The 25,455-nt window shown below is 43.7% G+C and overlaps 1 protein-coding gene across 2 annotated transcripts; it reads left to right on the top strand.

Annotated features, from left to right (window-relative positions):
- The first annotated feature begins 649 nt into the window (after positions 1-649).
- On the top strand, positions 650-23,548 carry KBTBD11 (kelch repeat and BTB domain containing 11). 2 transcript variants are annotated; one of them, XM_077174974.1, is made up of 4 exons: positions 650-1,112; positions 3,379-3,481; positions 15,014-15,142; positions 15,574-23,548. In XM_077174974.1, the coding sequence occupies exon 4, from the start codon at positions 15,649-15,651 to the stop codon at positions 17,413-17,415; it is 1,767 nt and encodes a 588-aa protein (XP_077031089.1). In that variant the 5' UTR covers positions 650-1,112; positions 3,379-3,481; positions 15,014-15,142; positions 15,574-15,648; the 3' UTR covers positions 17,416-23,548. The 2 variants fall into 2 exon arrangements, with proteins under 2 accessions (XP_077031089.1, XP_054486080.2); XM_054630105.2 differs by lacking the exon at positions 3,379-3,481.
- The last annotated feature ends 1,907 nt before the right edge of the window (positions 23,549-25,455 follow it).

Genomic DNA, 25,455 nt, shown 5'->3' with positions numbered 1-25,455 from the left:
ATGATGCTGGAAGAACATACAGCTGCAATGGCCACGCTGCCTGCACTGAAGCAATTAATTGTCAGGTAAATTTGAGACAGGAGATGGTAGTAGCTTTTCAAGTCTGCTTAGGAGTGTCTCCCAAGGCCAGGAGCCACTCACTGGGCACTGCAGGGAACCAGTCTGACAGGTCCCTGGAGTCCGTGGAGAGGGAAAAAGAGCAAACCTGCAGATGAATAGTGTTTTGAGACAGCAGTATCATAGGAAAACTATATGCTACAAAGACAATACGATATATCTCAGCACCAGAAATGGGTCAGGGATTAGGGCGGCACATCTGCTGTCTTGGCAGAAATCAAAGTGCAGCCTGCGCTGGGACTTGAGCTGCGTTAGGTACCTGTGTCGGAAGCAGACCCAGAGTACAAATAACACAATGCGAAATGGTTTTTAAGAAACTGAAAAGCGGGTCTAATTCTGGGAATCCTGATGTGGGGTCTCAGCTTTGAGGCGCAGGAGAGAATGGGACCTGCGCCCGCAGCCACCTGAACAACCCGGGCAGCGTCCCCGCCGCCCCCCGCAGCGAGCGGGCGGTGCCGGGGCCCGCGGGGTTCCAGCCGGGGCGCTGCGGCTCCTGCGGCAAAGCCCCCGGCCCTGCCTCACGCAGGGGAGCGGCGGCGCCGCCCCGCTTACCCCCGGCACGGCTCCCCGGCCCCGCCCGGAGCTGAGGCAGGGAGGACCCGGCGCTCCCCGCCCGGCGCCACACGGGGGGAGTTTCCCCTCAGCGCGGGCAGGTGGGGCCGCTCCGCCGGCCGCCCCGCCTCAGCCCCGCGGGGCAGCGCGGGCAGCCCGCGGCGCTCCTGGCTCGGCCGCTGCCCCTCGCCGGCAGCCGCCGCCAGCAGCAACAGGTCCGTGCCCGCTCCTCCCTCCGCCTGCCAGGCGAACAAAGGGGCCGAGCGCGGCCCCGCGCCCGCCCGGCCCCTCCGCCAGCCCGGCCCCTGCGCTTCAGCCATTTGCTTCGCCTGGCACCGCGGCGCCGCTCGCAGCCGCCTCCCGCTCCGCTGCCTGGGCCGGGCGGCGGGGCCGCTGCGCTGCGGGAGCTGCCCCGGAGCGGCGCGGGGCTCGTCGGCCGAAAGGTGAGCGGGGAGGCAGCGGGACGGGAGCGGGGCCGGGGGCGCGGGGAGGGCTGGTGCCGGTGTCTGCCGATATCTGCGGTAAGGACCACGACGTGGAGCCACAGTGGCCGCGTGTGTGTGAGAGGGGTTGCTGGAGCACTGTCAGGTTTAATCGTGTTTCTTTTCTCTGGCCCCCTTAATCCACCTCCTCTGGGCAGCGGGGAGGCCGGGCATATCCCCACATCCCTTCTCCATATGTCGCAGAGGAGCCAGCCCTGATGCCTGCGTATTTTATTTTATTTTATTTTATTTTACTTTATTTTATTTTATTTTATTTTATTTTATATTTTTATCTTGCTGACCTATTAAAAATCTAAATGACTCTACGCTAACGTTTAGGGATGTGTAACAGCAGGAGATTGCTTCCCGCTATAAATTCTTCATGGCGTGCTACCCCATCCTGCTAAAAGCACGCGCAAGCCCTGGGTGAACATACGCGTGCAGGATTTGGCAGGGTGGAGGATGCTTCAAAAAAAACTTGTACTGAATTTCAGTAGGTAGATTTTTATGTCTGGTGATTTAAAGCAACAAAAAGCAGACTTCTGAACCCAAACTTACACATAGCACAGAAAATGATTGTATTAAATCCTATAGCCAACTTTTTTCACCCATCAGGAAAAAATAAAACCCTCTAGAAATAATAATATTTTGTAAAGCTTTCCCACAGCAATTAAACCAAGCAATAGAAAACTGGAGCAAAAAGCTAGGGAAAAAAGTAGGGCAATAAAAAAAATAGAATAGCAATAAAATAGAACAATCTTTCTGTGGGATCTGAGGAGCAAAAGAGCTTCTCTGTTTTCCAGGGACTTAACCATCTGTCTCCCAAAAAGGAATTAAGTGGAATATTTGTGGAAAATAATAATTGAATTGTCAGTCGTATTGACAAAGCAATATTTCCTCCCTTGTTTAACTGCTTGGCCCATCCTACTTGTTCTGCATTCTCCTCTTCCCAGGACCCATCACACAGCATTTATTCACTCTTTAATTAGGACATCCAGAGCATGCCAGTGAGATGCTCTGGTCGTCCACTGCTAATGGCACTGTCTGATGAGAACCTGCCAAGAGCCAAGGACTGCTCCTGTGCCTGCCCCAGCTCCTCTGTGCTCTGCAGGACTTGCTCCTGGCAGTGGAGCCACTGAAGTCAGTGGTGCCACTTGGAAGCTGGAGTTTGCAGGACTGCACCTTGATAATATCAAAAGGCTGAAATCTGTAGTAGCTTCCTTTCTTTTACAAAAGCTGTGTTTGCATCGCTTTTCAATATAACAAATAGTCCAAAGAGATGGACAGACTTGAAATGTCATTAAATATTAGAACGCCATTATTTGGCAGCAACATTCAATTAAAGTCATTAACTGGCTTTACTATAGTAAGGCAGGATTATAGTATTTAGGGCTGGCCTAGGTTACCATAGAGACGACGATGTGGTGAGATGACTGCATGACTGCATCCAGATCCTACTTACCAGGGGTTTCAGCATCCTGTAGTATCCTGTTGCAAGAGGATATTAGGGGCAGCTGACTGCTAAAGAAGGGTATAATAAAACATGAAAGGAAATCCTGCAATTTCTTTTAAGGTAGAATTAAACTTTTTTTTAATACTTTTTTTTTCTTGGTAGGATCCTTTGTGGATTTTGCAGGGATTTTTCTGTTTATCCCTACTGATACTATACAGCATTGCAGTTGGGAGTCTGTTTCTTGCCTCTAAACAGAAGCAGAGAAGTCATTTTATGCCACTTCACATCCTTGAAAATACCCATTTAAAAATGAGCTCATTTTCATTGTATTTTATCTCATTAGCCTTCTCAGAACATGACATTTTTACTCTTGGCATTTTATTTTTCAGTGACATTGTCATCATCTATTGTTTCTGCTTCATGTTTGGTCACAGTGTTGTTTTGTCTGAGAGCAGGCATGATTAGTTCCTTTCATTGGAGAAGAATTACTTTATAGCAGTTCAGGATTTGACAACCAGTTTAACCTGATGTGTGACTGAGCTCTCATTGAGCAGGAGGGCACCCTGCTCTTTCCCTAGCCTGGGCCATACATTCCTGCCCAATTCCCTGTGCCAGAACTCTTCACCATGTGACAACACAGGGAATCGACAGAGATTTTTGCCTTCCTCCTGCAGTTAGTTAAACAAGCACTCAGTTTACACTGCAGATGTTGGCATTGCCAGTGGGGTTAGTCCCCTGAACAGAGTGTTTAAATCTGTGTGTAACTCTCTGCAGGATCAGGACCAACTGATTGGCAATGCTGCACCCTTTTCTTCATCCTAAAATGCTCCTTGGATGCTAACTGGCAGTTTTGGCTTCAGAAGGATTACAGGACTGGGTCAGTATTGTATATGGGTGATTGAGTGTTAATGCAAAAAAGAGCTGGCTGGGTGTTTTTATTTTGCACTGCACATTTGGTACTTCCCAATAAGTTTCTTTCTTATACCTCATCAGTGAGGATGGCAGGACTCATGATTGGTTAAGTCAGTTTATTTAATGCAAAACAAGCATGAGAAAATATCCAGTGGTTCTACAGATTTTGTACCATGTGTCAGGGGGAGAAAAAAGATGTGTCACGTAAATGCTTTTCAGGTGGGATGTTTCACAAGCTGCCATTGCTTTGTCTCTGGGTGAAACAGACAGATTGACAGCCTTTTTAACTCACTTGGAAGCACACCAGAAACCACAATCTTTCTATACAAATATGTTGGTCAAGCAGCTTCCATGCTGTTATGTAGTCTGTCACAACATAATTTGCATTAATTGAAGTTATTTTACATTTATGCATTCATAGATTAGCACAAGCTCTTAGTTGTTTTTCTGGACACTGACTCCTCCAGGAGTACTTAAGGAGCTAGGTAAGTTTTGCATCTCAGCTTTGGATCTCTAACTGCTGGCAGGCTCCTGGACTTCTGAATCATTTCAAACTATCAACCTGTCAGAGTTATACAATAGTTTTGTTTTTTTCTTCTTGGAAGCAGTTCTGTTTTTTTCTCTTTCCCCCTTTCTTGTAAGTAGATTGAAAAAACAGGGCCTAAGCTCTGGACATGAACTCTTATTTCTGCAACCCATATTTGAGGTGTTAGACAGAAAGAACTAAAAGCCAGCCCTTTGCTATGGGAGTGGCAAGTGAAACAAATGTTCTGATTCTGTCAGTCAAAGACAAATCCATTCTTGGGAGAGTTTTTCTCTTATGCTGTAGCTTTCTTTCATCTTTTCTTTTTACTGCAACTCCCTGCATTGCTTTAGTTCAAAAAAAAAGCTACCGTTTACATTTGTCTGTACAGTTGTGGTGGATTAACCCTGGCTGGATGCCACAAGCCTACTAAAACCTGCTCTCTTACTCCTGAGCTGGACAGGGGAGAGAAAATAAAGTGTAAGTCTCGTGGGTCAAGATAAGCACAGTGAGCTATCACTTACCAGTTACTGTTACAAGCAAAACAGAGTTGACTTAGGGAAATCAGAGTGGGATAATGAGAAATAAACCCAAATCTAAAAACATCTTCCCACCATACTTCTCTTTTTCCCAGGCTTAACTATACGCTTGAATTCTTTACCTTTCCCTCTACCTCAGTGGTACAGGGGGAGAGAGACTGGGCATTGTGGTCAGTTCATCATGTTGTCTTTGTTGCTTCTTCTTCCTCACAATCTTCCCCTGTTCCAGCAAGGTTGAGGGATGGGATGAACCATGGGAGAAGGTTCTCCACAAAATTCTCCAGCATAAATCCTTCCCATGGGCTGCTGTTCTTCACATGAGTCCCTCCCATAGGGTACAGTCCTTCAGGAACAGACTGCTTCAGCAAGGGCTCTCTGTGGGGTCACAAGTTCTGCCAGCAAATCTGTTCCAGAGTGGGCTTCCCACAGGGTTATGGTATCCACAGCATCCACCTGTTCCAGTGTGGGATCCTCCACAGGCTGCAGGTGGGTCTCTGCTCCACCATTAACCTCCATGGGCTCTAGGGGCAGAGCTGCCTCACTGTGGGCTGCAGGGGACTCTCAGCTCCAGTGCATGGAGCACCTCCTCCCTCTCCTTCTGCACTGACCTTGGAGCCTGGAGATCTGTTTCTTTCACATACTCTCACTCCTGTCTTCTCTGGCTGCAGTTTGCTCCTGCGCAGTAGCTTTTTCCTCTTCTTAACTCTATCATCATCCCAGAGGCACCACTACCATCACTGATGGGCTCTGCCTTGGCCACTGGAGGGTCTGTCCTGGAGCTGGCTGGCACTGGCTCTGTCAGACATGGGGAAGCTTTTGGCAGCTTCTCACAGAAGCCACTGCTGCCACGGCTGCAAAAACCTTGCCATGCAAAGCCAGTACAACAGTGTAAGAAATCCAGATGCTCATGAAGTTAATTGGAATTGTCCTTGACTGCAGTGGGGTTGGGGCTTAAGGTCATGTCAGACTCTGGCTTGATCAAAATTCTCTGTGAAGCTTAGGTGGCAGTTTCTAGTTGCAGGCTACTATCTGGAGCCTGCAACTAGAAACTGCCTCATTCTCTTCAAAGCCATGGAAGTGAGCAGTACACAAACATACTTCTTCAATAGCAATTGATAATTGAGTTTTGAAGTTTGGTTTCCACAGTACATGCAGAAACAGCAAAAGTAAATGTCATTTGAGTCTATTGTGTGAGCTTTGGAGTTTGTCAGTGCCATGTGTCCCAAGAAGTTTTTAATTTTGATCTTAGGAAAACGAGGGCAAAGACTGTTCATGTGCGTTCATGTGATAAAATTCACTGGTGCTGCCTCTTTTTGTTCAGGATGAGGTCTGTACCAGTCATTCTCCGTGAATGACCTTTGAGACAGGCAAGAGAGTTGGAAGAATCTGTTAGTCCAATACCTGGACAATATTTCTGCCAAGGCTTGTACCCCCAAAATCAGGCAGCTTTTCACATAACAGTGGCTGAAAACCCTCAGTATCTGGTTTGAGATGTTGCTGATATGTATCTAAAATCTTTCTAGAAGCAGCCAAAGTTTAGCCTTCTGACTGAAACATCAAAATCTCTAAATGGTCAGAACCACAAGCCAGGATCCCTGAATCTAAGCTTCTTCTCATAGCTCCCAAATCATAACCATAAAACCAAACATCTCTCTGTGTTCAGCATTCTGATGTAAAAGTCTTGCTTCTTAGTCTAGGCCCTGGCTGTACACCTCTGTCCAGATTGCAAACTAATAAATGTAAGGATAGCACTGTGACTGTTGAACATGCTGCATATTTAACTGCATGCATTAGCAACCCTTTATTCTGTAGCACTTGAAAATGACAAGTTTGAGTCATGGACTGAGTCAGACATACTACAGTATTTACTTCTACTCTGTCTCAAAAAGTCCAAAAGCAGATAGCACAGTTCTGTGATCATAATCACCCTTCATGGTTGTGTTGCCAGTCTGGATGTCTCTTCAGAAAGAGCAAGGATCATTCTGCAGAGAGAGAATTCCAAAGTGAAAAACAGCATGTACATTTCTTCAAGGTATTCAGGATGATCTATTTGACACCTGCTTTTCCATCAAGGCCATTGGCCAGAACAGAGAAACCAAATAGACGTGAGGTGAATGATCTGAACAGAACATCGTTTTGACCTAATTCATCCAAAAGTTACTGGCTTGCTACAGGAGTAAAATTCTTTGGCCTGTTCTTGCAGGAATAAGATTAGGTAACCAGCAATCTTTTCTATCCCTTTCATTTAGATACCTGTTGGCCTCGTTCAATGGAAAAAAACATTACAGTGGGAGATACTGAATTGCCTGCTCTAAATTCTTGTTGTAGAGGTAGAGCTTAGTCAGAGAAATTAGTGCCAGAAAACCTTTCCTGAACGCTCAGGCTCAGCATATGAAATTCACATTATAGTAAAAAATGCTATGCATTCAAGGCAGAAAGTGTCAGCCCATGAAAATAAGAGTATTTTAATAGAAACCTATTTTGTTTTTGTCTCAGAATGGTCAAGTGTTAGCTTCTACTAATGTGAACAGCATGCATGACACTCAATTTTCTCTTCTTTCCCTTTATAATTCCAATGATTACATAAAGTCATTTAATACTTTGTTAAGCCCTCCAGTTGCATCATTGCTGCTAAAAGCATTCCCATTGTTTGGTGAAATCTGGGCTGACAGCCTACAGGTGCTCCTGATGGTAAAGGCTTGCTGCAAAAGTACCTATGACTGCAGCATGCATTTCTGCTTTGAGATCAGTGCAAGTGTTTTTCAATCCCAGCACAAGACAGAGTGGCTTAGATCTCCAGGCAATATAGCTGAGCCCTGATTCTCTAAAGGCAATGGGAAGAAATACAGAAACTTTGTTTTTGGCAGAGAGCAGAACCCAGGATTCTTCTTCCTCACCCTCAAAAACATTTTTTTATTGTTTCTCTGAAAAGTAGTAACTGCTTTAGTCTGAAGGAGAGTGACCTTCATAGACTTGATGGTTTGGGCACTTGGTAGATATTCAGGGGTTTTAGTCTTGTCAGGCAAAAGAAGGGGTAGTGACAAGTTTCCCATGGGGCTTGGTCACAGCTCTAATTATTGTACAGAAAGGCAAAGTAGCAGCAAAAGTCAGTATTACTATCTTTTAAAGTAATTCAGGTATATTTTGCAGAGGATTCTGGGCTGAGGCACCCAAAGAAAGAACTGAAGTCCCCTGATGGCACAAGCTAAGCACTTCATCACCATGGTCTTTACTGGGTAGCCCTTGGTAGCTCTCATGCACTTATTTTTGAGGATCCAAATCAGTTGGCATCTATTTGTACCCACCCATGCATATGTGTGCAGAGCCTGTGTATGTGTTCCAGATTCCATTCCAGGAGCTGGTTACAGCATTGCTGTGCAGCTGAGACACACAGCATCAGTCTCTCTTGCAGGAGAACTGAGAGGTGCATCCCACCCACAGATAAATTCTGTGTGGGAATATGGCCCTATGTCTATCCACCTTGGCCTGATTTTCATGAAATAAAATAAAAGAAGTCAAACTCCTGTGAGTAGCCTAGTAGGTCACAGTTAAGGGAACCAACAGCAAAGTATACCAGCAGCATTTTTGCCATGGCAGAGAGAAGTCTGTGCAAGCTGATTCCTTCTTTCAGATTAGGGCTGTCATGCTGGAGGCTTTGCTCTGCTATCTGATCTGGCTGTCTTAGGTCTTACATCTTTGCTACATTGCCAGCTGCCAGATAAACCTGCCCTCAAAGTCAGCCTTTGCCGTGTTTAGCACTGTGGCGGGTCTCTCCGTATTGAATCCAGCCCAAGGTCTGTGTAGAGACAATGTCTGCAGGAACCTGGAATTTTTCTTGAAATCAAACTGCCTGTAATGTAATTTTTAGTTGCAGCTAAACCTTAGTTTTTAACTGTAAACCTTAAGTTTGAGGAAGTATCTGGCAAAGAAACCATATATGAGCTCCAGAAATGGGAAGGGTCCCATTCATCTGGGGACCTCTGCCTTTCTTAGCATCACATACGTAATTTGTCAATAAACCAGTGAAACTGTTCAGTTTTTAAAAGTGGGGTTTTTTTTCCTCTTAAGTACTAGATCTAGAGTTTGTCTGACAAAAAAAAAAATATTTTCATTATTGCCTTCTCTAGAAGTTTTTCTTTTACTTTTCTTTTCCTAGGTATAAGTCTCAGAAAAATGGGACTCTTTCCTTCCTTTTGAAGTCTGTTGTTACCTCTCATATTCAGTCTTTCTCAAGCACAATGGTGACATAGTTTGGCAGATTTCTGGTGCTTTGGGCTCTTCAATCTGTATGTCCTTTCCATAATGATGTAAAAGCAAAGTCCAGTTTTATCTTAGAGCGGGAATTTAATATCCTCCAAAATTGTTGCCCCTTCTCCTGCATTAAATGCAATACAGGGCAGGTGCATTGGCAGAGTGTAGTACATTTATGGAGATCAAGTGCTGTTCTGGAATGCAATACCAAGGCTGACTCTACTTCGATTTTCAAAAATCTCTCTAAACTAATTTGCTGGTTTGCTTGACTTGGCTTCTCAGTGGATATTCTCCTCGTTCTTTGTTAGCACCAACATTGCCAAAGTGTTTGTAGAGACTTTAAATATGTTTGCAATTTGTTGGCAATACAATTTAATACTGAAAAGCATTTCTGCAGTCAACATTACCACATTACAGTACATTACACACTAATGCTTAAATGAGGCTTTTAATCATCATAAGTTGATGCTTTGCTTCAAGTCAGTGCTCCTGGTGTGTGGCAATTTTCAGAATTTAAGGTCAGAAAGGATTTCTAGATCAACTAGTCTGCTCTTGTCAAATTTTATTTACCCTCACTTCCCAAGTGCCTTCCAGCAAGGCAGATACTCAAGATCCCTTTCATCAAATCAGAATAAGGATCTTCCCATGTCACATGAAATGTCCATGTAGATCAGCATCCTGCCTCCCACATGAACCATGATCGAGTATTGACAGAAGCGTATGGCAGGATACAAATGTGTATTTATTTCTTCATGGGATACTTCTTTGTCTTCGGATATTTTTACCCTGACAGTTTTCTCACTCAGGATCCTCCTAAGCTGAAAGCACTTTTTGAGTTTTATTCTGTAGGTTTCCTTGAGCCCATCCTTCACTCTCCCCATCAATTAAACTTTAATTAACCACAATATGCTCTAGCTGTCTTTTTTCCTCCCCCTCAGCAGCATAAATCTTTTGCTTTGTTTACGCTTACACTTGGTTTGCTTAGGGTTTCTTCACCAGCCTAAGAAAGCCTTCAGCATGCAGAATTTTCATGTGCCTACACTTGTGCACAGTCATCAAGTCACAGAGCAAACATACCAAGCCCTGAAGAAGTGTCAGCTCTGCATTTCTCAGGCTGACTAAGGCTTGCTGTACTAGTTCTCCAGGCTACTAGCACAAGCCACATTTTCTCCAAAGCCGTGTGGCTGTTAGGGGGTTTCTGGGCTAGGTATCACCTTTTTGCCTGAGAGCTGGTGTGCAGTGTGGAGACAGAGTAAGCCTTTGTCTGGTTTCAAAGTGCTGTTCTAAGTCTCTCACTAAAGTGGGGTTTTTTTATGTCTCTGAAATTCTTGGGTACTCTTCTCTGTCTTCACAGATTTTTAAATGCTACTTCCAAAATGTAAAGCCTTAAGCATACATGCTTCCATCCATTCAACCACCATGTTCCATTGCAAACCTACAAATGCTGTAGAGGCAAGGGAACATTTTCCCTGTGGGTACTCTGTATTTCCCAGTACATGCATTCAAGGACTGCATTCATCCTTTCAGCTGTAGCACCACGCTGGTATGTTTGCTACTGCTGTCAATTTGATGGAGTCTTAGCTGTGCCCAGATATGATGAAAGCAACCAAACTTCAGTTTATCACAGACATGACCACATTCTCTCATATTCAGAAGTGTAGCTGTGAGCCCATGTGTAGAATTAGCAGCAATTCTGCAGAAAAAGTTTTGTTACATTCAGTGTGGTGTGGCCATGCCATACTTATCTCTTGACCTGTAGTGCATTAGTGATAAAAACACCACATCAGCCCTGGAGTTTTTCCCAAAGGTATTGTAATCACTCAAAGCTTGTTTCTGACTGTTCTTTTTTTTTGTTAGACTTCTCTTTTCTCTGAGGGATATATGAGAGAACTTGCACTTAATCTTTGCTAGATTTTCTTTTGTAGGAGTGTTACTTCCTTTTTCTTGTGAGAATTCCTGAGAGACACTACTCCTCCCTAACTATTTCTGAGGAGTCCAAACTAGAAGGAACTCAGAAAGATAGTTTCCTTTTTAGAAAATGTTTGTCTCTATGAGTATAACAGTTAGGAAACCTTTTCTCTGGTCATGATGACTGTTTAGAACTTGTATATTTTTGGTTTAGATTTGTTAGCTATAGTATCGATTTAATCAAGCTTTTGATAATATTTTTATTATGACTTATTTCCTCTCTCTTTTCCTCCCTGCCCAGACATGCACAGCCTTTTCTTCCCCTGAGTTTCTGATGAGGAACTGCTGTCCATGTGTTTCTTGTGTGGTCTGTAGTCATAAGCTGCAATTCTTAAATGTTTATTTTTCTTTGTGGTTGTATGAAAATATTGTAGTTATGAGATAAAGACCAATTCATACCTCTATTACATATTGTCAAAAAATTACAGCACCTTAAGAGGTCAAAATTTGCATCTGCACATGAATGTGAAAGCAATACTATAAAAGCCATATATCCAGCAGTCAGGGCAAGACACTAGGATTATAACATACCCAACTTTAAAAAAGGGAGAGAAAAAATTATTCTTTATATTGTTTTTATTGAGGTGGCACATTGGAAGATAACTGTAATCTTTTCTTACAAATAGGAGGTTAATCAAGTGGTTAAGATTTAGAGTTTAAATCTGTAATGGGCTCTAGTAATGCAGGACCTTTCAGAGAAATGGCATCTTTATGCTCCAGATGTTTTCCCCATCTACAAAGAGAACATTTTTTCTTCCAAATTTCAGAGATCTCTTCAGTGACCAGGAGTGTTGCAGACTATTTTTATAAGTATACAAAGCACTGTACACTTGACATTGCCTACACTTCACCCTGGCTAGTTCTACTTTCAAGTCATTGTTTAGTTTTTAAAATAAATATAAGGGATGTTATTTCTCTTTTGATGATCCTGCCTCTTTAGATGCCTTAATCATCTCAATCAGATTACGCCCCTATCCCAAGGGACTTCTCTACTGAAGTAAAAGTTCAGCAGTCCAAATTTTTATAAAAGCATTTTTTCTGGATTAAGGTGGAACAGAATGGTAGTGTGTCATTTCTGAACTGGTAAGTCTCCTGGGGAGGATAGCCTGCTTAAGTAAATTAGAGTTGTTTATGGTAGAGAAAGTACTGCTTTTATTTACCATGAGACTGAGTCAGAGCCGTTTCCATTTGTGAACTGGAGAGAAGTAACCCAATTCCTCCCACATGCACATATTCCCTGGAGAAAGTGGGTCTTGCTAGGGGAGGTTTGGATCAAAGGCTATGGGCACTGCACAAGAAAAACGAGGAGAGAACAATTCAATACAAGCATTTAATTGGATTTTATCAGAAGGACTGCCAAATGAATGCAATGCCAGGAAACTTTACCTGCAGCTCTTTATTACAGTTTCTCTGTCAGAAAAACTGTGCCTTCTTATCTGTGCTGTTACTTGAGCAATGTCTTACAGCATTTGAGGTTGGGGCCACACATTCAGGATATTGTGTGTCATTGCCAAGTCTGTAAATACAGTTCATGTTTGTTGGCAGCTCCTCTGTCCATTAACATTACATCATCCCTAGACCAAACCCATGATAATGAAAACATTTTCAGACCAAGTAATTCAGCTTTTGACTTAAAAGTCCCCAGTATAAAAGGTGACCTCAGTCCATAAGGTACCATGTACTCTCAATAAATTGCTCCCTTTTCCTTGCTGTTTGTGAGTTTTGAAAAAATGTTAAAACCAAGTTTATTTTAAGCCAAATGAGATTGTGGGGCAGTCAAATTCTTCTGAATCATCACAGCTATCAAGTATCTTCTGCAATTCTGTACTTTTTGAATATTCTGTCTGCCAGAACAGCAGTACAGCTCTTTGATCACTGTAGGTAAGAAAAGAACAGAGGAGGAGTTCAGTATTGTATTTCCATCAGGCCCTTTCAGCATGTTCCTGTTTCATACTAATCCATGACCTTTTAACTCAGATCAGTCGCATTGCTCAATAATGGAAAGGTTCCACTACTTCTCTGAATTGTTTTTTCAGTTTCATCTTTGTGTAATTCTTGGATTTTGTTTTCACTTAGACAGAGGTGCTGGGATTGCTGGAGTGGTCTTTGCTGTCCTGGTCATTGCTGTCATTGGCAAAATCCTCCAAACCCTCTTTCAGCTTTTCTAAGTCTTCAGCATCCCCGTATTCCTTGTTCCTTGTTGCCTTAATTGTATGTGGTACTTTAAGACCTTCTCATACTCAGCATGAAATTCAGCATATTCTTGGTAATTAGCTTTGGCTATACCAGGGGATAATTTTCTTCAGAATTCTGTTGCTTCCCATTAGCAAGCAATGCTATCAGTCCTTCCTTCTCCTTGTGATTCCTCAGGCGAATTGTAGTGGGTTAACACAGATGTTTGTTACAAGCTTCTTTCTCAATAACGTTTTGAATGTGTCAAATCAAACTTATAAACCAAGAAGATATTTGAATGTGGGAAAAGGTATGATGTGCCTGAGGAGGATCTCACTTTTTTTTTTTCTTTTCCCATTAGCTGAGAAAGTTGAAAAGATAAGTTTTTCTGGTTATTGTTTTAACTACTTTGAATATTCTAAATGATGATTTTCCTTTGGGACATAATGCAAGAAATGCATTTCACTGTAGAGAGATATTACTGGTATTACTGTTTTTGACTTTTCATATTTAATCACCCATACTTCTAATTTTTGGTAGCGTTCTCTTTCGTTCTTCCTTTATAGTTTCACTTGCAAAATCAAGCCATGACCAAGAGCTTGAAACCATCTGAAGCTACTAAATCCTTCTTGTGGGGGGGTACATAAGTAGAAGTTAGGAGAAGTGGTGTCAGAAGTGAGGTGTGGCCAGAATATTGTTAGTTGCAGTAGTTGCTCTGTGTACTGTTGATGAAAAACATATTCACATCAACAGGGATGCTGCCCAGTACATCTTCTACAGACACACTGAGTGTGCACAGGTCACTGCCAATTCTTTTGTCTAGTTAAGACTTTACTGAAAAAACTCAGTAAAGCTTGACCTCCAGAGTTTGGGTTTGCACAGCAGGAAGTCTGCCACTTAAGCTAGCCAAAGTTCATACAGTCATAGAAAGTTCCTAAGTCCCAGATTTTTAAACACTCAGATGAGGAATACAAAGTTGCTGAAATCTACAAATTCTAATAAGTTTTAAAATGCTGTTGTTGTGGCCTGAAAGTCTCCAATACCCAAAAATCAAACCTTAGCATTGATTTCAGAATAACTGAATGTGATCAAATGTAGTAGAAAGCCCTTTACCAGGCAAGTGCACAAAATAAAGCACCATGAAGAAAGACTGATATTATCATTTTAGTAAAGTTTGCATTGTAAGTATGGGCTTCTGAATTTCCTGTCTGTGTTGGGGATTTCCAGACAATGTCACTTAGCAATTATGCTTTCAGTAAAAAAAAATACTAAAAAGTTAAATCTCCCTAATGCTAATTTAACAGGGTAAATGAATCATGTCTCTTAAAAGGAAGCCACAATGCATATTTTACATAGAAATGAGTGTTCCTTGAGGACTGTGAAAAAACTGACAAAGGGGATTTTAATGGAAATTAATAACCTCCTTAAAAATAGAATCAGGGCTGCAGATACTTACTTTATTATATTAAGTACATTCAGACAATTTTTATGCGTCACTCATCAAAACTTAAACCAAGTTTTGATGCTTGGTTCCAAGTCTGGGAAGTTAATAAACAAACATGAGGCAAAGAAATGGCAGTTCATTAAATTCTAAAAACTATACTTGTGAAATGAAGGTACAACTGGGTGGTGATTGTGCTGACAGGGACTAACCTACTTACAGCCATGCCCTCCCTGTATCCTGCCTTTTCCCATGAGAGACTTCATGTTCTAATTATCTATTGTGATTTTTTTTTCCTTGCTTCTACTTTTTATTAACAGAATCTTAAAATAAAGACATGATCTTTTTGAAGTCTAATTAACACCTTGCTAATGCTTTACAGCTACATATGCTGCTACACAAGTGTGAGATTGCTCTTGTCCTGAGTACAGAAAAAATACTTTCACGTGTTTCGTAAACACATAGGATTATTAGCATACTTACAGTGTCTTTAAGATATTCTAGATATATTATTAAGGGAGACATAACTTTAATGCTCCCAAACTTCAAGCTAAACAGAAAATCTATCGATTTTAAAAATATTAATATTTTTGTTTTAAACAGGGGGAATGCATGAGGAACACTGATATGAAGAGAACTTCCTGAAGGTCATGCCAATGAAATTTGGCTAGTGGGGAATCGCCTTCCAGAATAGACTGCGGCCTCAGCCTTCCACTGAAACAGTTGCACAAGGTGAATACATTGTGATAGTACTCCCAAGTATCTGCCCTTAAAGGAGACTTTTGCTCATCACCCAGCGCAGTGTAGGGACCAGTTGTGAAAAGGATTGCAGTGCCTGCAGATTGCTTAAAATTTCTGCAGAGCAACGGGAAAACCAGAATTGCTTTTCAGGCTGTTGAGGTGCTCATCGGGGCGATCCCACCGAAAGAGCTCAGGTTTTCGGGGGTGAGCTAGCGCAGTTGACGCGGGGGGCGGCCGAGCCGCAGGGTAGATCCCCCAGCAAAAGGAGAAGCGGCGGTTTAGCCCCGGAAACCAGAGGCGGCCCCGCCTGCGAGAGCGGCGGCCCCGAATACTAATCCTGGGAGGCGGGAGGTGTGGGGGGAAAGAAGCCGCGGGGGAGGAGGAAGGCGCGGATGCTGAGCGCTGTTGGGTCTGTCCCGCAGGTGATGGCCGCGCCGCGGCGGCCGGCAGCGCTCCGCACGGACCAGGCGCGGCGCCGCCGCAGGTAGCGCGGCTCCATGGAGGGCAGCGGCGCGGCCCCGGAGGAGGAGGAGAGCGGGGCCGCGAACGGCGCTCCCCCCCCGCCGCCGCCGCCCACGCCGGCCGCCCCCTGCGGCTTCAGCTCCTCCCTCTGCTTCAGCGCCGCCGCTGCCGAGCCGCAGCCGCCCGCGGCCGGCGGCCGAGTGGTGCAGAACCAGTGGGAGATCAACAACGCTGCCTGCCAGCCGGAGGAGGAGGATGAGGAGGTGGTGGGGCAGCGGGACCGGCCGCCGGAGGAGCCCGACCTGGTGATCGAGGTGTCGGGCCGCCGTATTCGGGCGCACAAGTCAGTGCTGGCGGCCAAGAGTGACTATTTTCGTGCCCGCGCCTCACGGGACGTCCTGCGGGTGAAGGGGGTGAGCTACGGGGCGCTGCGGCTGCTCATCGACTACGTGTACACGGCCCGCATGGGCGAGGTGCGGCACGACAACCTGGCTGAGGTGGTGAGCGGCGCCCGCGTCCTGCAGATGCCCTGTGCCCTGCACTGTGCCGCCGAGGCCATGCGCGCCCAGCTCTGCCTCGGCAACTGCTACCAGCTTCTCTGCCTGGCCAAGAAGCAGCGGCTGGCCGAGCTGCGGGAGGCTGCCTATCGCTTCATGAGCGACCATTACCTGGAAGTGCTGCGGGAGCCCAGCGTTTACGGCCGCCTCAGTGGCGCTGAGCGGGACCTCATCCTGCAGCAGCGCATGGATGCCGGCCGGCCCTGCTTACTGGTGGCCGAGGTCAGCGACGCCTTCGAGCGGCCGGGTGGTGGCAGCCGGCCACAGAGCCGCGAGAGCAGTCGGCCACAGAGTCCCTCCTCCGTGGTGTCGCTGGAGGAGAGTGGCTCCCTCATTCACTACTACCAGGAGAGCAGCGGTGAGTGGAGGGTGCTGACGCGCCTGCCCGAGGAGGCCAACGCCAAGGGCTGTGCCATGTGTGTTCTCCACAACTACCTCTTCCTTGCAGGGGGCATCGTGACGGGGCCGGTGGGCAGCGAACCCAGGGCCCGCCTTTCCGACAAGGTCTTCTGCTATAACCCCCTGACTGACACCTGGAGCCAGGTGCGGCCGCTGGCTCAGCCCCGCTCGCAGCTCAAGCTGCTGGCCCTGGATGGTTACCTCTATGCTGTGGGGGGCGAGTGCCTCTTCACTGTGGAAAGGTATGACCCGCGGGCCGACCGCTGGAGCCCTGTGGCGCCTCTGCCCAAGGGTGCCTTTGCTGTGGCTCACGAGGCCACCACTTGCAACGGGGAGATCTACGTGTCAGGCGGCTCCCTCTTCTACCGCCTGCTCAAATACGACCCCAAGCGCGACGAGTGGCAGGAGTGCCCTTACAACAGCAGCCGCCGGCGCTCTGCTGACATGGTGGCCTTCAAGAGCTTCATCTACCGCTTTGATGTGAGCAGCGGCCGCGGTGGGGAGCAGGGCCCAGGCACGAGCGGCGGCGTTGAGGTTTTCCGGTACAACACGGTGGCCAAGTGCTGGAGCCAGTGCGCCAGCCTGCGGCCCAGCGGCGGCCCCATCCAGCCCTTCCGCTGTGCCCCCTTGGGCAACACCATCTACTGCGTCAACCGGACCGGCACCCTCCGCTTCAGCCTAGCCCAGGACGGTGAGGTGGAAGCCGATGGTGGGCTCAAGGGCACCTTTGATGGGGAGCTTCTTAAAGCTCCCTTGGATGCCAAGGGTGTCCTCCTGCCCTTCGTGCTTACTCTGCCTGAGAGGCTGGACAAAACAGGGGACCAGGAGGGCTCCCTCCCACTGTAAAGTGGCCAGCCTGGCTCTGGATTCCTGAGAGGGGAGCTGGCTTGCAGATCCACAAACTCCCATCTACGCAGGGGACCTTCTCTGTTGTGTCTGCAGAGAAAAGGGACTTCCTCTTTCCTCCTCTCTGGTCTCAAGATGTTGAGCTGGTTTTAACTCAGCTGTAACTCTTCTCATGTTTGCTGGGCTTTGTGTGAAAAGCCAAGCACACAAAAGTAAAAGCTGCTATAAAGGATAATCTCTGGATTATGTTTGTGCCATTCCCCAATCTGAGAAAAACGTTTTTAAACCTGGATTTCTAAAATATTCTTGACAACAGTGTCATAATGGGACATTAGTGTTGGTTGTGTGTTTACACATAGTTGCAATCTGGGCTGGAGCCTTTTCTGTCATTTGTGGTTTTTTTTCCCCTCTGGGATGATACTGAGGGATAAATATTGCCGGCAACATAGTTTAGCTGCATTAAACCAACTATTTCCTGTGTTTAAAAAGTATAGGAAGAACTTCTCCATCACAGCCTTTCATTTCTGGTGCAATAGATGGTTTAAGGAAGCTGTGGCACTGTATTAGTCCCAGGAATTTCAGCCACAGATGAGGTTGATGAGATACCAAACTTAATTACTTAAAACTTGTGTTTTAAGTAACACAAATGTGAGCCACATGTTTTACTTGGAATGCAAAGAAAAAAGAAAAAAAAAGGCAAGTTACCATTCTATAATGTGGCATTTTATGGTAGATATGAAATGTTGATATGTTCTTTAATTGAAAAAGGCAATGTTTTCTGTATGAAAATATACTGTTTTATTACTTTTCTTGATCAGAGATTTTGAATTAAAAATGAACTGAAGCTGTTCAAATTGCAACCAATTGACATGACCATGTATGCTACTAGAGCTGGGAAAAAACTTTGTACTTCATATGCTCTTTAATTAACTGCAGGTCAAGGAAGGTTAACCTAAACCAACCTGTGGCAAAAGGCCTTTCCCACTTATTTTCAAGACCATCAAAAGGGGACATGGAAAATAGGAATGTGCTACACATATTAAATTGTGCACTAGCATGATGTTACTTCCCTGTCTTTTGAGAGACTGCTTTATTTATTTTGAACTAATGATTGCTGTAATCAATAAGTCCTTGTTAATTGCAGTACGTGCTGATGGCATATGCTGTCATTGTGATTCTAAACTGCCCAAGAGTGCTGTTTGTGGGGCAGCATCCAAGTGAGGCAAAACCATACAAAACTTCTTCCTGCCTGTGGAAAGTTGGAGCACATTTTTTGTCATGTTACTCAGAACTGGAAAACATGAAATGTCTACACAGACAGACTATATTGAAAAGGGCACATGCATTTATTTTATACATTTTATATTTTAAAAAAATCAGTAGGCAAGGCAAATGTTTTAGCTTTATGGTAAATCACTGAGAAACCTTTTCTGAAAAAAGAACCTGTGTTTTTGGTGGTTCAGTGCTGAATATTCAGCATGGAACTCGCATGGACTGTGGAAGAGAATTGTTTATACTCAAAGCTCTAGTATAGATTCATATTTTAGAAAGACATAGGGACCTTGCATCAAAAAAAGCAGATATTTTTATGTTTTATTAAGATGTTTTTGTTAAACAGGACTTTAGCATTCTTACACATAATTGCTAGTTCCAAAGGAAGGCAGCAGGCTCTGTCCTATGAAACAGCATCTGTACAAAAGAGAATAGTGAACTTCATAGATACTTCTTTCTTTCTCTTTATTGTTTGGGTTTTTGTTTTGTGGTTTTTTTCTTTTTTCTCATTGCTGTTGCACAGGGTTTTAATGCAGCTGATCTGGTTAGTCATTCTATAGAAAACAGTGATCCAGTCTTAAAAGTTCTTAGCCAAGTGAGCCTGTTCCCTAGTGAGCTAATTAAAGCATAAGCCAGGCAGGAGCTGTAGGCCTGCAGAGTGTGACATTTATCTTAGCCTCAGTACAGGTTGGTGCAGTGGAATTTAACATCCTTCACAGAATATTTGATTTAATTCTCAGATGAGAATCCTTGGAAATATTGACTCTAGATTAAATTACAGCATTGTAGTTTGAGCAGGAAAGAAAAATTACATGTTTGCTTTCAGCATAATTTTTATGTTAACTGTAGAAAGTATTTCAAGCTGTGTAATGCAAGGCTTTAGATGCATACTTAAACTAGAGATGTAAGTTGCTAGGCCAGATTTTGAAATGGTAGCATCACCAGGAACACATGGAAATGTCTGTTTTATCTTGCAATACAAGGCAATTTCATAGTTCAAAGACTTACGTAGTATAGTTCTTATACTACAGTGTAGTGAGGTATCAAGCCAGGTTTTGCATTCCTATTAATTAAGCATTTTCATTCTGCTAATCCATGAAAATGCTTCTAAATGAATTTTGGGAAGTTTCCATGGTTTAAGATGTGACAATAATCCACAAACTTTTGGGATAGAATGAACCATATCCTTTCTTCCAATATTAATTGCTGTACACTATGAAGAAATACATTTCTACAGTAATCACTGTTCAGGAAACCTGCAGTGGTGGGTGTTTTTGCTAGCTTCTATTTTTTAAAAAAGTTGAATCAAGTGCTTACCTGCTTTCACTGTGTACACAGTGTCAGTGGGGAGAGTCTGGGCTTCATTAGCAGCTGTCTATCAATTCTGTTTCCTTTGTACACTGCATAGTCACAGACTGATGATTAACATCAGAGGCATGTTTCTAGCCAGATTTCCTACTCTGTGGCCTCTGTTTCCTCCCTGGTAGGCCTGAGGCAGGTTTGCTGAGAATTGTTTTCTCCCCCAATTCTATCTTCACAAAGAAACCCCACCCCTCCCCGCCCACCCCCAAATTTGGGTACTAAAACCATAACTTAGTCTTCAGGCATTTAAAGACTGAAATTGTCATTCCAGAACCCTCTAGTTTTACTTAAACTTAGCACAACTGTCTCTTTGACATGTGGAGCTGCTGAGCAGTTCCCCTCCACCCATTTGGAACTGCTCAGAGCAGTTCCACACCTGCCTACCAAGTGGGATATCCAGAAACCACTGATGTAATAGGGTTTAATTTAGGTACAAACTGAAAGGCCAGGCCACCCTCAAGTTGTGTTTGCATGTGTGTTTTGCTTTTAAATCAGCCCTTTTCTCTAGAGTAGCCTGAAGTGTACTTGGCATAGGAACATGGAGACCTGTGTGTGCTTTCTGAGCCTCCAAGCATTCAGTCCACATCTCCCACCCTCTGGTTGGTTGTCAATGGACTAAAGAAACTCTTGGAGTTAGACAAGGTAGTCATCCTCACAGAGTGATCTGAGACAAGCTAGAGAGACATAGTCTGCCCTGCTGTCTTTCTTTCCCCTGAATGTTACAGTCCTCCCATTTTAATGGGACATGCAGGAGATAGTTGCCCTAATTTTTCAGGGAATAATTTTTCCTCCCTACACTACCCCTGTTTTCAAGGTTGTCTGCTAGGGAATTTAGGCTTGAATTCCCAGAAGCTTAGTGAGGACTGAACTGGGGCCTTGCAGTTCATGTGTGTGTGTGTGTGTGTGTGTGTGTGTGTGTGTGTGTGTTCTCAAACATCGATGGCTGCTCAGGAGAGGTACATGGGAACCACATCCTGCAGCTCTTCCTCAGGGGTGAGCTTCATGCAAATCCTCCAAAAGCTCACACACACAGGCTCCTGTACGTTGAGTTCTGAGTAGATTCCAGGCCCCACCTCCTGGATGGGTAATTCAGCATGGATCTTGTATGAGTTGATACAATCAGATGTGTTTTCTTTGGAAAGCTTTTGCAGACAGGCTCTGTGTTTTGGGTGACCAGTCTGAGGTGAGCTCCTCTATATGCTGTACTGGGCAGCCAGAGAGGTAATTTGGATTCTTCTCAGGGGTACCATCTTAGTAAAGAGGCATTGCAGTACCTAACAGTGAAATGCCTAAAGCCTTCATTGAACCTAAAACTAAATCCCGATTTCAAGAAAGAAATGCGATTAACAGATGAAAGCTTACTGTTTCTATCTACTAACTGGTTCTGTAAAATAGAATCTTCATTGCAGCAAAAGCATGTGTACAGATTCTGTTTACACTTGAAACTAAGTCAAAAAAGTAATTGGCAAAAGAATAATCCTGTTTGATCAAAACTGGCACTGTTAAGCAACATGGGGAGGATGTTAGTCTTACCCTAGTAATGGCTAAAAATGTGCAGTTGCTGATGTAAATTCTATCCACAGAAAGTTACTTTGTAAATAAATACCTGGTAAAATTTAAAGTGATGAAAGAATAAATTACTCACATGAAAGCCATACCTCTCCTGTGCTGTTTAATTGGCTCTCAGAGTGCTGTATCCCAATTACCACTATTCATGAGTGGCTATTGCTTTTCCTGATTTACATCATGTATTCTGTTGACTGCTCCATAAATGTGTTAACCTTCATTATCACAAAACTTAACAGTGTTGCTGGTGCTTTGTGTCTGGACTGATATGTAGTGTTTTCTGCTGGAATTAATCCAGATCTAGACAGAATCCTATCTTTGGGCTTTTTTGTTTTTTCCCAGTAGCATTGCTCCTGGGAAACTTAAGAAAACACAAGAAGGGGAAACAGTAGTACTGTTGAGCAGTCATAGTAAAAAGCATTTTATTAATTTGTCTTTTTTCTGCTTTTATTTTCCAGAGTGGATTGGCACTGGTTTAGCAGAACAGCTCTGTTTAGCTTTTAGCAATAGTATGAGTCTGAATACTATTGTAGCAAAGTATGTTTTTACCTATTTTTACCTATTTCCTGCCTCAGTTCCTACTCTGAGGTAATGTAGTGCAAGTTTGTAATAGTTCCATGCATTTACTAGGTTACTGGAACTATTCTGACTTCATATTACTGCTACTAAAAGCAGAGATTGACACACAAGCTCAGTAAAATTGCGTGCTCAGAGTATGCGATCATACACGTTTCATTTGGTTTGGCCTACTGAATGCTGAAAGCTGCTGGAATGAACCCTCTGGTATTAGGAATCAGCAGGAGTGCTGGTTTTCACTGGGGACAAGTTAATTTTCTTCACAGTAGCTGGTATGGGGCTGTGTTTTGGATTTATGCTGAAAACAGTGCTGATAATAGAGCTGCTTTCATTGCTGCTGAGCAGTGCTCACACAGAGCCAAAGCATTTTCTGCTCCTCACCCCACCTCAGCAGCAAGGAGGCTGGTGGTGCACAAGAGCTTTGGAGGGGACACATCTGGGACAGCTGACCCCAAGTGACCACAGGGATATTGCAGACCATTTGTTGTCATGCTCAGCATATAAAGATGGAGGGAGAAAAAGGAAGGGAGGACATTTGGAGTGATGGAGTTTGTCTTCCTAAGTCACCTCTATGTGTATTGGAACACTGCTTCCCTGGAGATGGCTGAACACCTACCTGCCCATGGGAAGCAGTGTATGAATTCCTTGTTCTGCTTTGCTTGTAGGTGCAGCTGGTTATTAAACTGTCTTTATTTCAACCCATGAGTTTTCTTGCTTTCCCCCTTCTGATTCTCTCCCCCAAATCACTGGGAGGAGTGAGTGAGTGGCTGTGTGAGGCTGAGCTGCTGGCTGGGGTTAAACTGCAGCAGCATGCTATTTCGCAGACTAACTTTCATTTATTACTCAAAGGAAAGAAATGGGAGTGAGTAGGAGGGAAGAGATGAATTCAGAGTCAAAAAGTAGCTACTGTATATCCAGTTGAAACAAATAGCAGGGATGGGAAACTACACTTGGTACTTGAAACAGTGATGACTATAGGGCCAGGTTTTTTCAAATATTTCTTGAACAGGCTAGGTTTTTTACCAATTATATTGCTACTTCTTACCATATTTCACCTGCAATGCTTCTCAAACCACCCGAGTGTTTAATAAGCTACCTTCTGCAGGAGTCTCTTGCTTTGCTTTCAAGTCTTAGTGAATAAACCCTCGACAAATCTGTGAAATCATGAAATAACAATGTTGATGCTTCCACTTTCAACAGATGAACGCAAATTCTTTAGACACTGTTCACAGTTCAGGTGAATTATATGTGTAACTGATTTAATTTTCGAAGCATATATAGGTAAAGCTTTTTATGTACTCCCAATTTATGTTGTAATGAAATAAATACTTTAAAAAAAGATTATGTTCCCCATTAAGGATTTCTGGGTAATTGTTTTTTTTCTTTGTTATCCATCCAATCAGTAAATGGTATTATATTTTTTTTTCTTATAAAGCAAAGACAAAATTATACAAATTATCAGACAGGTAAATATTTAGGAAATGTTTCTAAGGCTAAGCAAAAAAAGGAATATTTTCATTTCACAGTCCCCTGGGTGTTTGGAACTTGAAATATTCTGCAGTGAAAGCATTTTCCTAAATGCAGATTAGCATGTAGTCCACTTAATTTTTATTTCCTTTTTTTCTTTTTTGTTGTCAGTATGTTAAAGTGCATTATTCATTTATTGAAGTTACATGTAGGTTTTCCCAAGATACTCTCCTGTGTTATGTCCCACATGTCAGATTTTTGGCTGGTGTAGATTTACAGCAGCATAAGTAAAAGCAGAATCAAATACAATTTAAATTCCCTACTTTGTCTCCTACTTATTTTCTCATCAGATATTTTGCTTGTCACGAGGCCATATGACCTGTTTAAAAACTGCAATATTCATAGACTACGTGTGGTTGCACTTGCTGTAATTTCTGTTATTTCCTTACCTGTTGCAACATGCAAGCTTTCTTACATTTTCTTAAGAAGGGCTAAATTCTGCTGCTGATTAAACCCAGGGTAAATCTGGAATAGCTCAACCAAACATCTTAGATTACCGGGTTTTTTTTTCCATTCAGCCCCAGAGTTTTGAGTCTGTTATAAAATCACTGGGGACCTCCTTTGGAAAACAAAAAGAAAAGTTCTGATTGAATAAGACTCAAGCAGTCAGTCACTTGAATGTGTTTTGGGTTTTTTTTTTTCCTTTCACTAGAATATACATTTTTAACTCTTAATATTTCTCTGTGTTGCAAGCTACACATTGGGAAGTTTCATGGCAATTAAATTTATGTCAAGCCTATACTCCTGCTTGATTCACTGAACATTTTGCACCTACATCTCTCAGGATGCTTAGGCCCCAGGCTCAAGCTTCAGGTGTAGTCTGGTAAATTATGTGACTGGGCCCAATAACCTGTGCCATGGTAAATTTTCCAGTTCTGAAATGGTAAACTAAACAATTGTAGCACAAAAGATTTGGGTTTCAAAGACCTCTCAATCTGGGCACACAGATTGTTGTTACCTGTTTCCAGGTATAATGCATCACTTGTGTCCATGTATTCAAAATTCACAGTAAGTTTTCATATAAAAACATCTGCAAGCAGATGGTGTTGCCCTGTATTCCCCTGAAGGCAGAGAAGTGTTGCTGGAAAGACAAATCTTCAGTTGCTAGACTGTGCAAACAGGGAAGTCACATACAGCTGTGAACTCCCATGTCATACTGAGTAATTATCAAGTGAACAACATGTCATCAAACATGGGTTTACAGCCTAAGGACAGATGTACCTCTCAGGGGTGGGGACAAAGGAAACTCAAATCAGTAGCTATTAGTGCTGGGACTGTGCCTAGAAACAAACCCCATTCCTGTTTCAGGATTGCATTGTCTAGGCAGCTGTCAAAAGAAAGAAGTCCTGGGCTAAATAACAGCATGTGGCTGAAAGAAGGTCGGGAAGCAGTAAATGTGGCAGTACCTGCAGGCTTCTTCTTAAAGTGAATGTGAAGAGGATCTGTGTCTCATAAATCCCAACTGGAGCAGCTGCTGGTGAGCAAGCTCAGGCAGAGGGAGAGGAGCACAACAGCCTGACAGCAGTGACACCTGCCTGGCAGGTGGCTGGTGGTGAGCAGTGGCCAGAAAGAGCTGAATGAGCATCCTTTGAATGACAGCTGTCCTGATGTGGTGTCCTTGGGAAGGAGAGAGAAAATGATACATGCCTGGCTGTCTTGTGTCATGCCCTTCATTGCTGTGCTATCTCCCTGTGCTGGCAGTGCCAGTTCTCAAATTCCCTGCTGAGCAGCTTATAC

This window comes from Agelaius phoeniceus, chromosome 3 (genome assembly GCF_051311805.1).
Source record: "Agelaius phoeniceus isolate bAgePho1 chromosome 3, bAgePho1.hap1, whole genome shotgun sequence".
Classification (NCBI taxonomy): domain Eukaryota; kingdom Metazoa; phylum Chordata; class Aves; order Passeriformes; family Icteridae; genus Agelaius; species Agelaius phoeniceus.
Note: the sequence above shows the minus strand (reverse complement) of the source record. Positions and strands in the feature narration are given on the sequence as shown.

Coding starts and splice junctions, on each gene's coding strand:
- KBTBD11 (XM_054630105.2), top strand. CDS start 15,649: ATGGAGGGCAGCGGCGCGGCCCCGGAGGAGGAGGAGAGCGGGGCCGCG.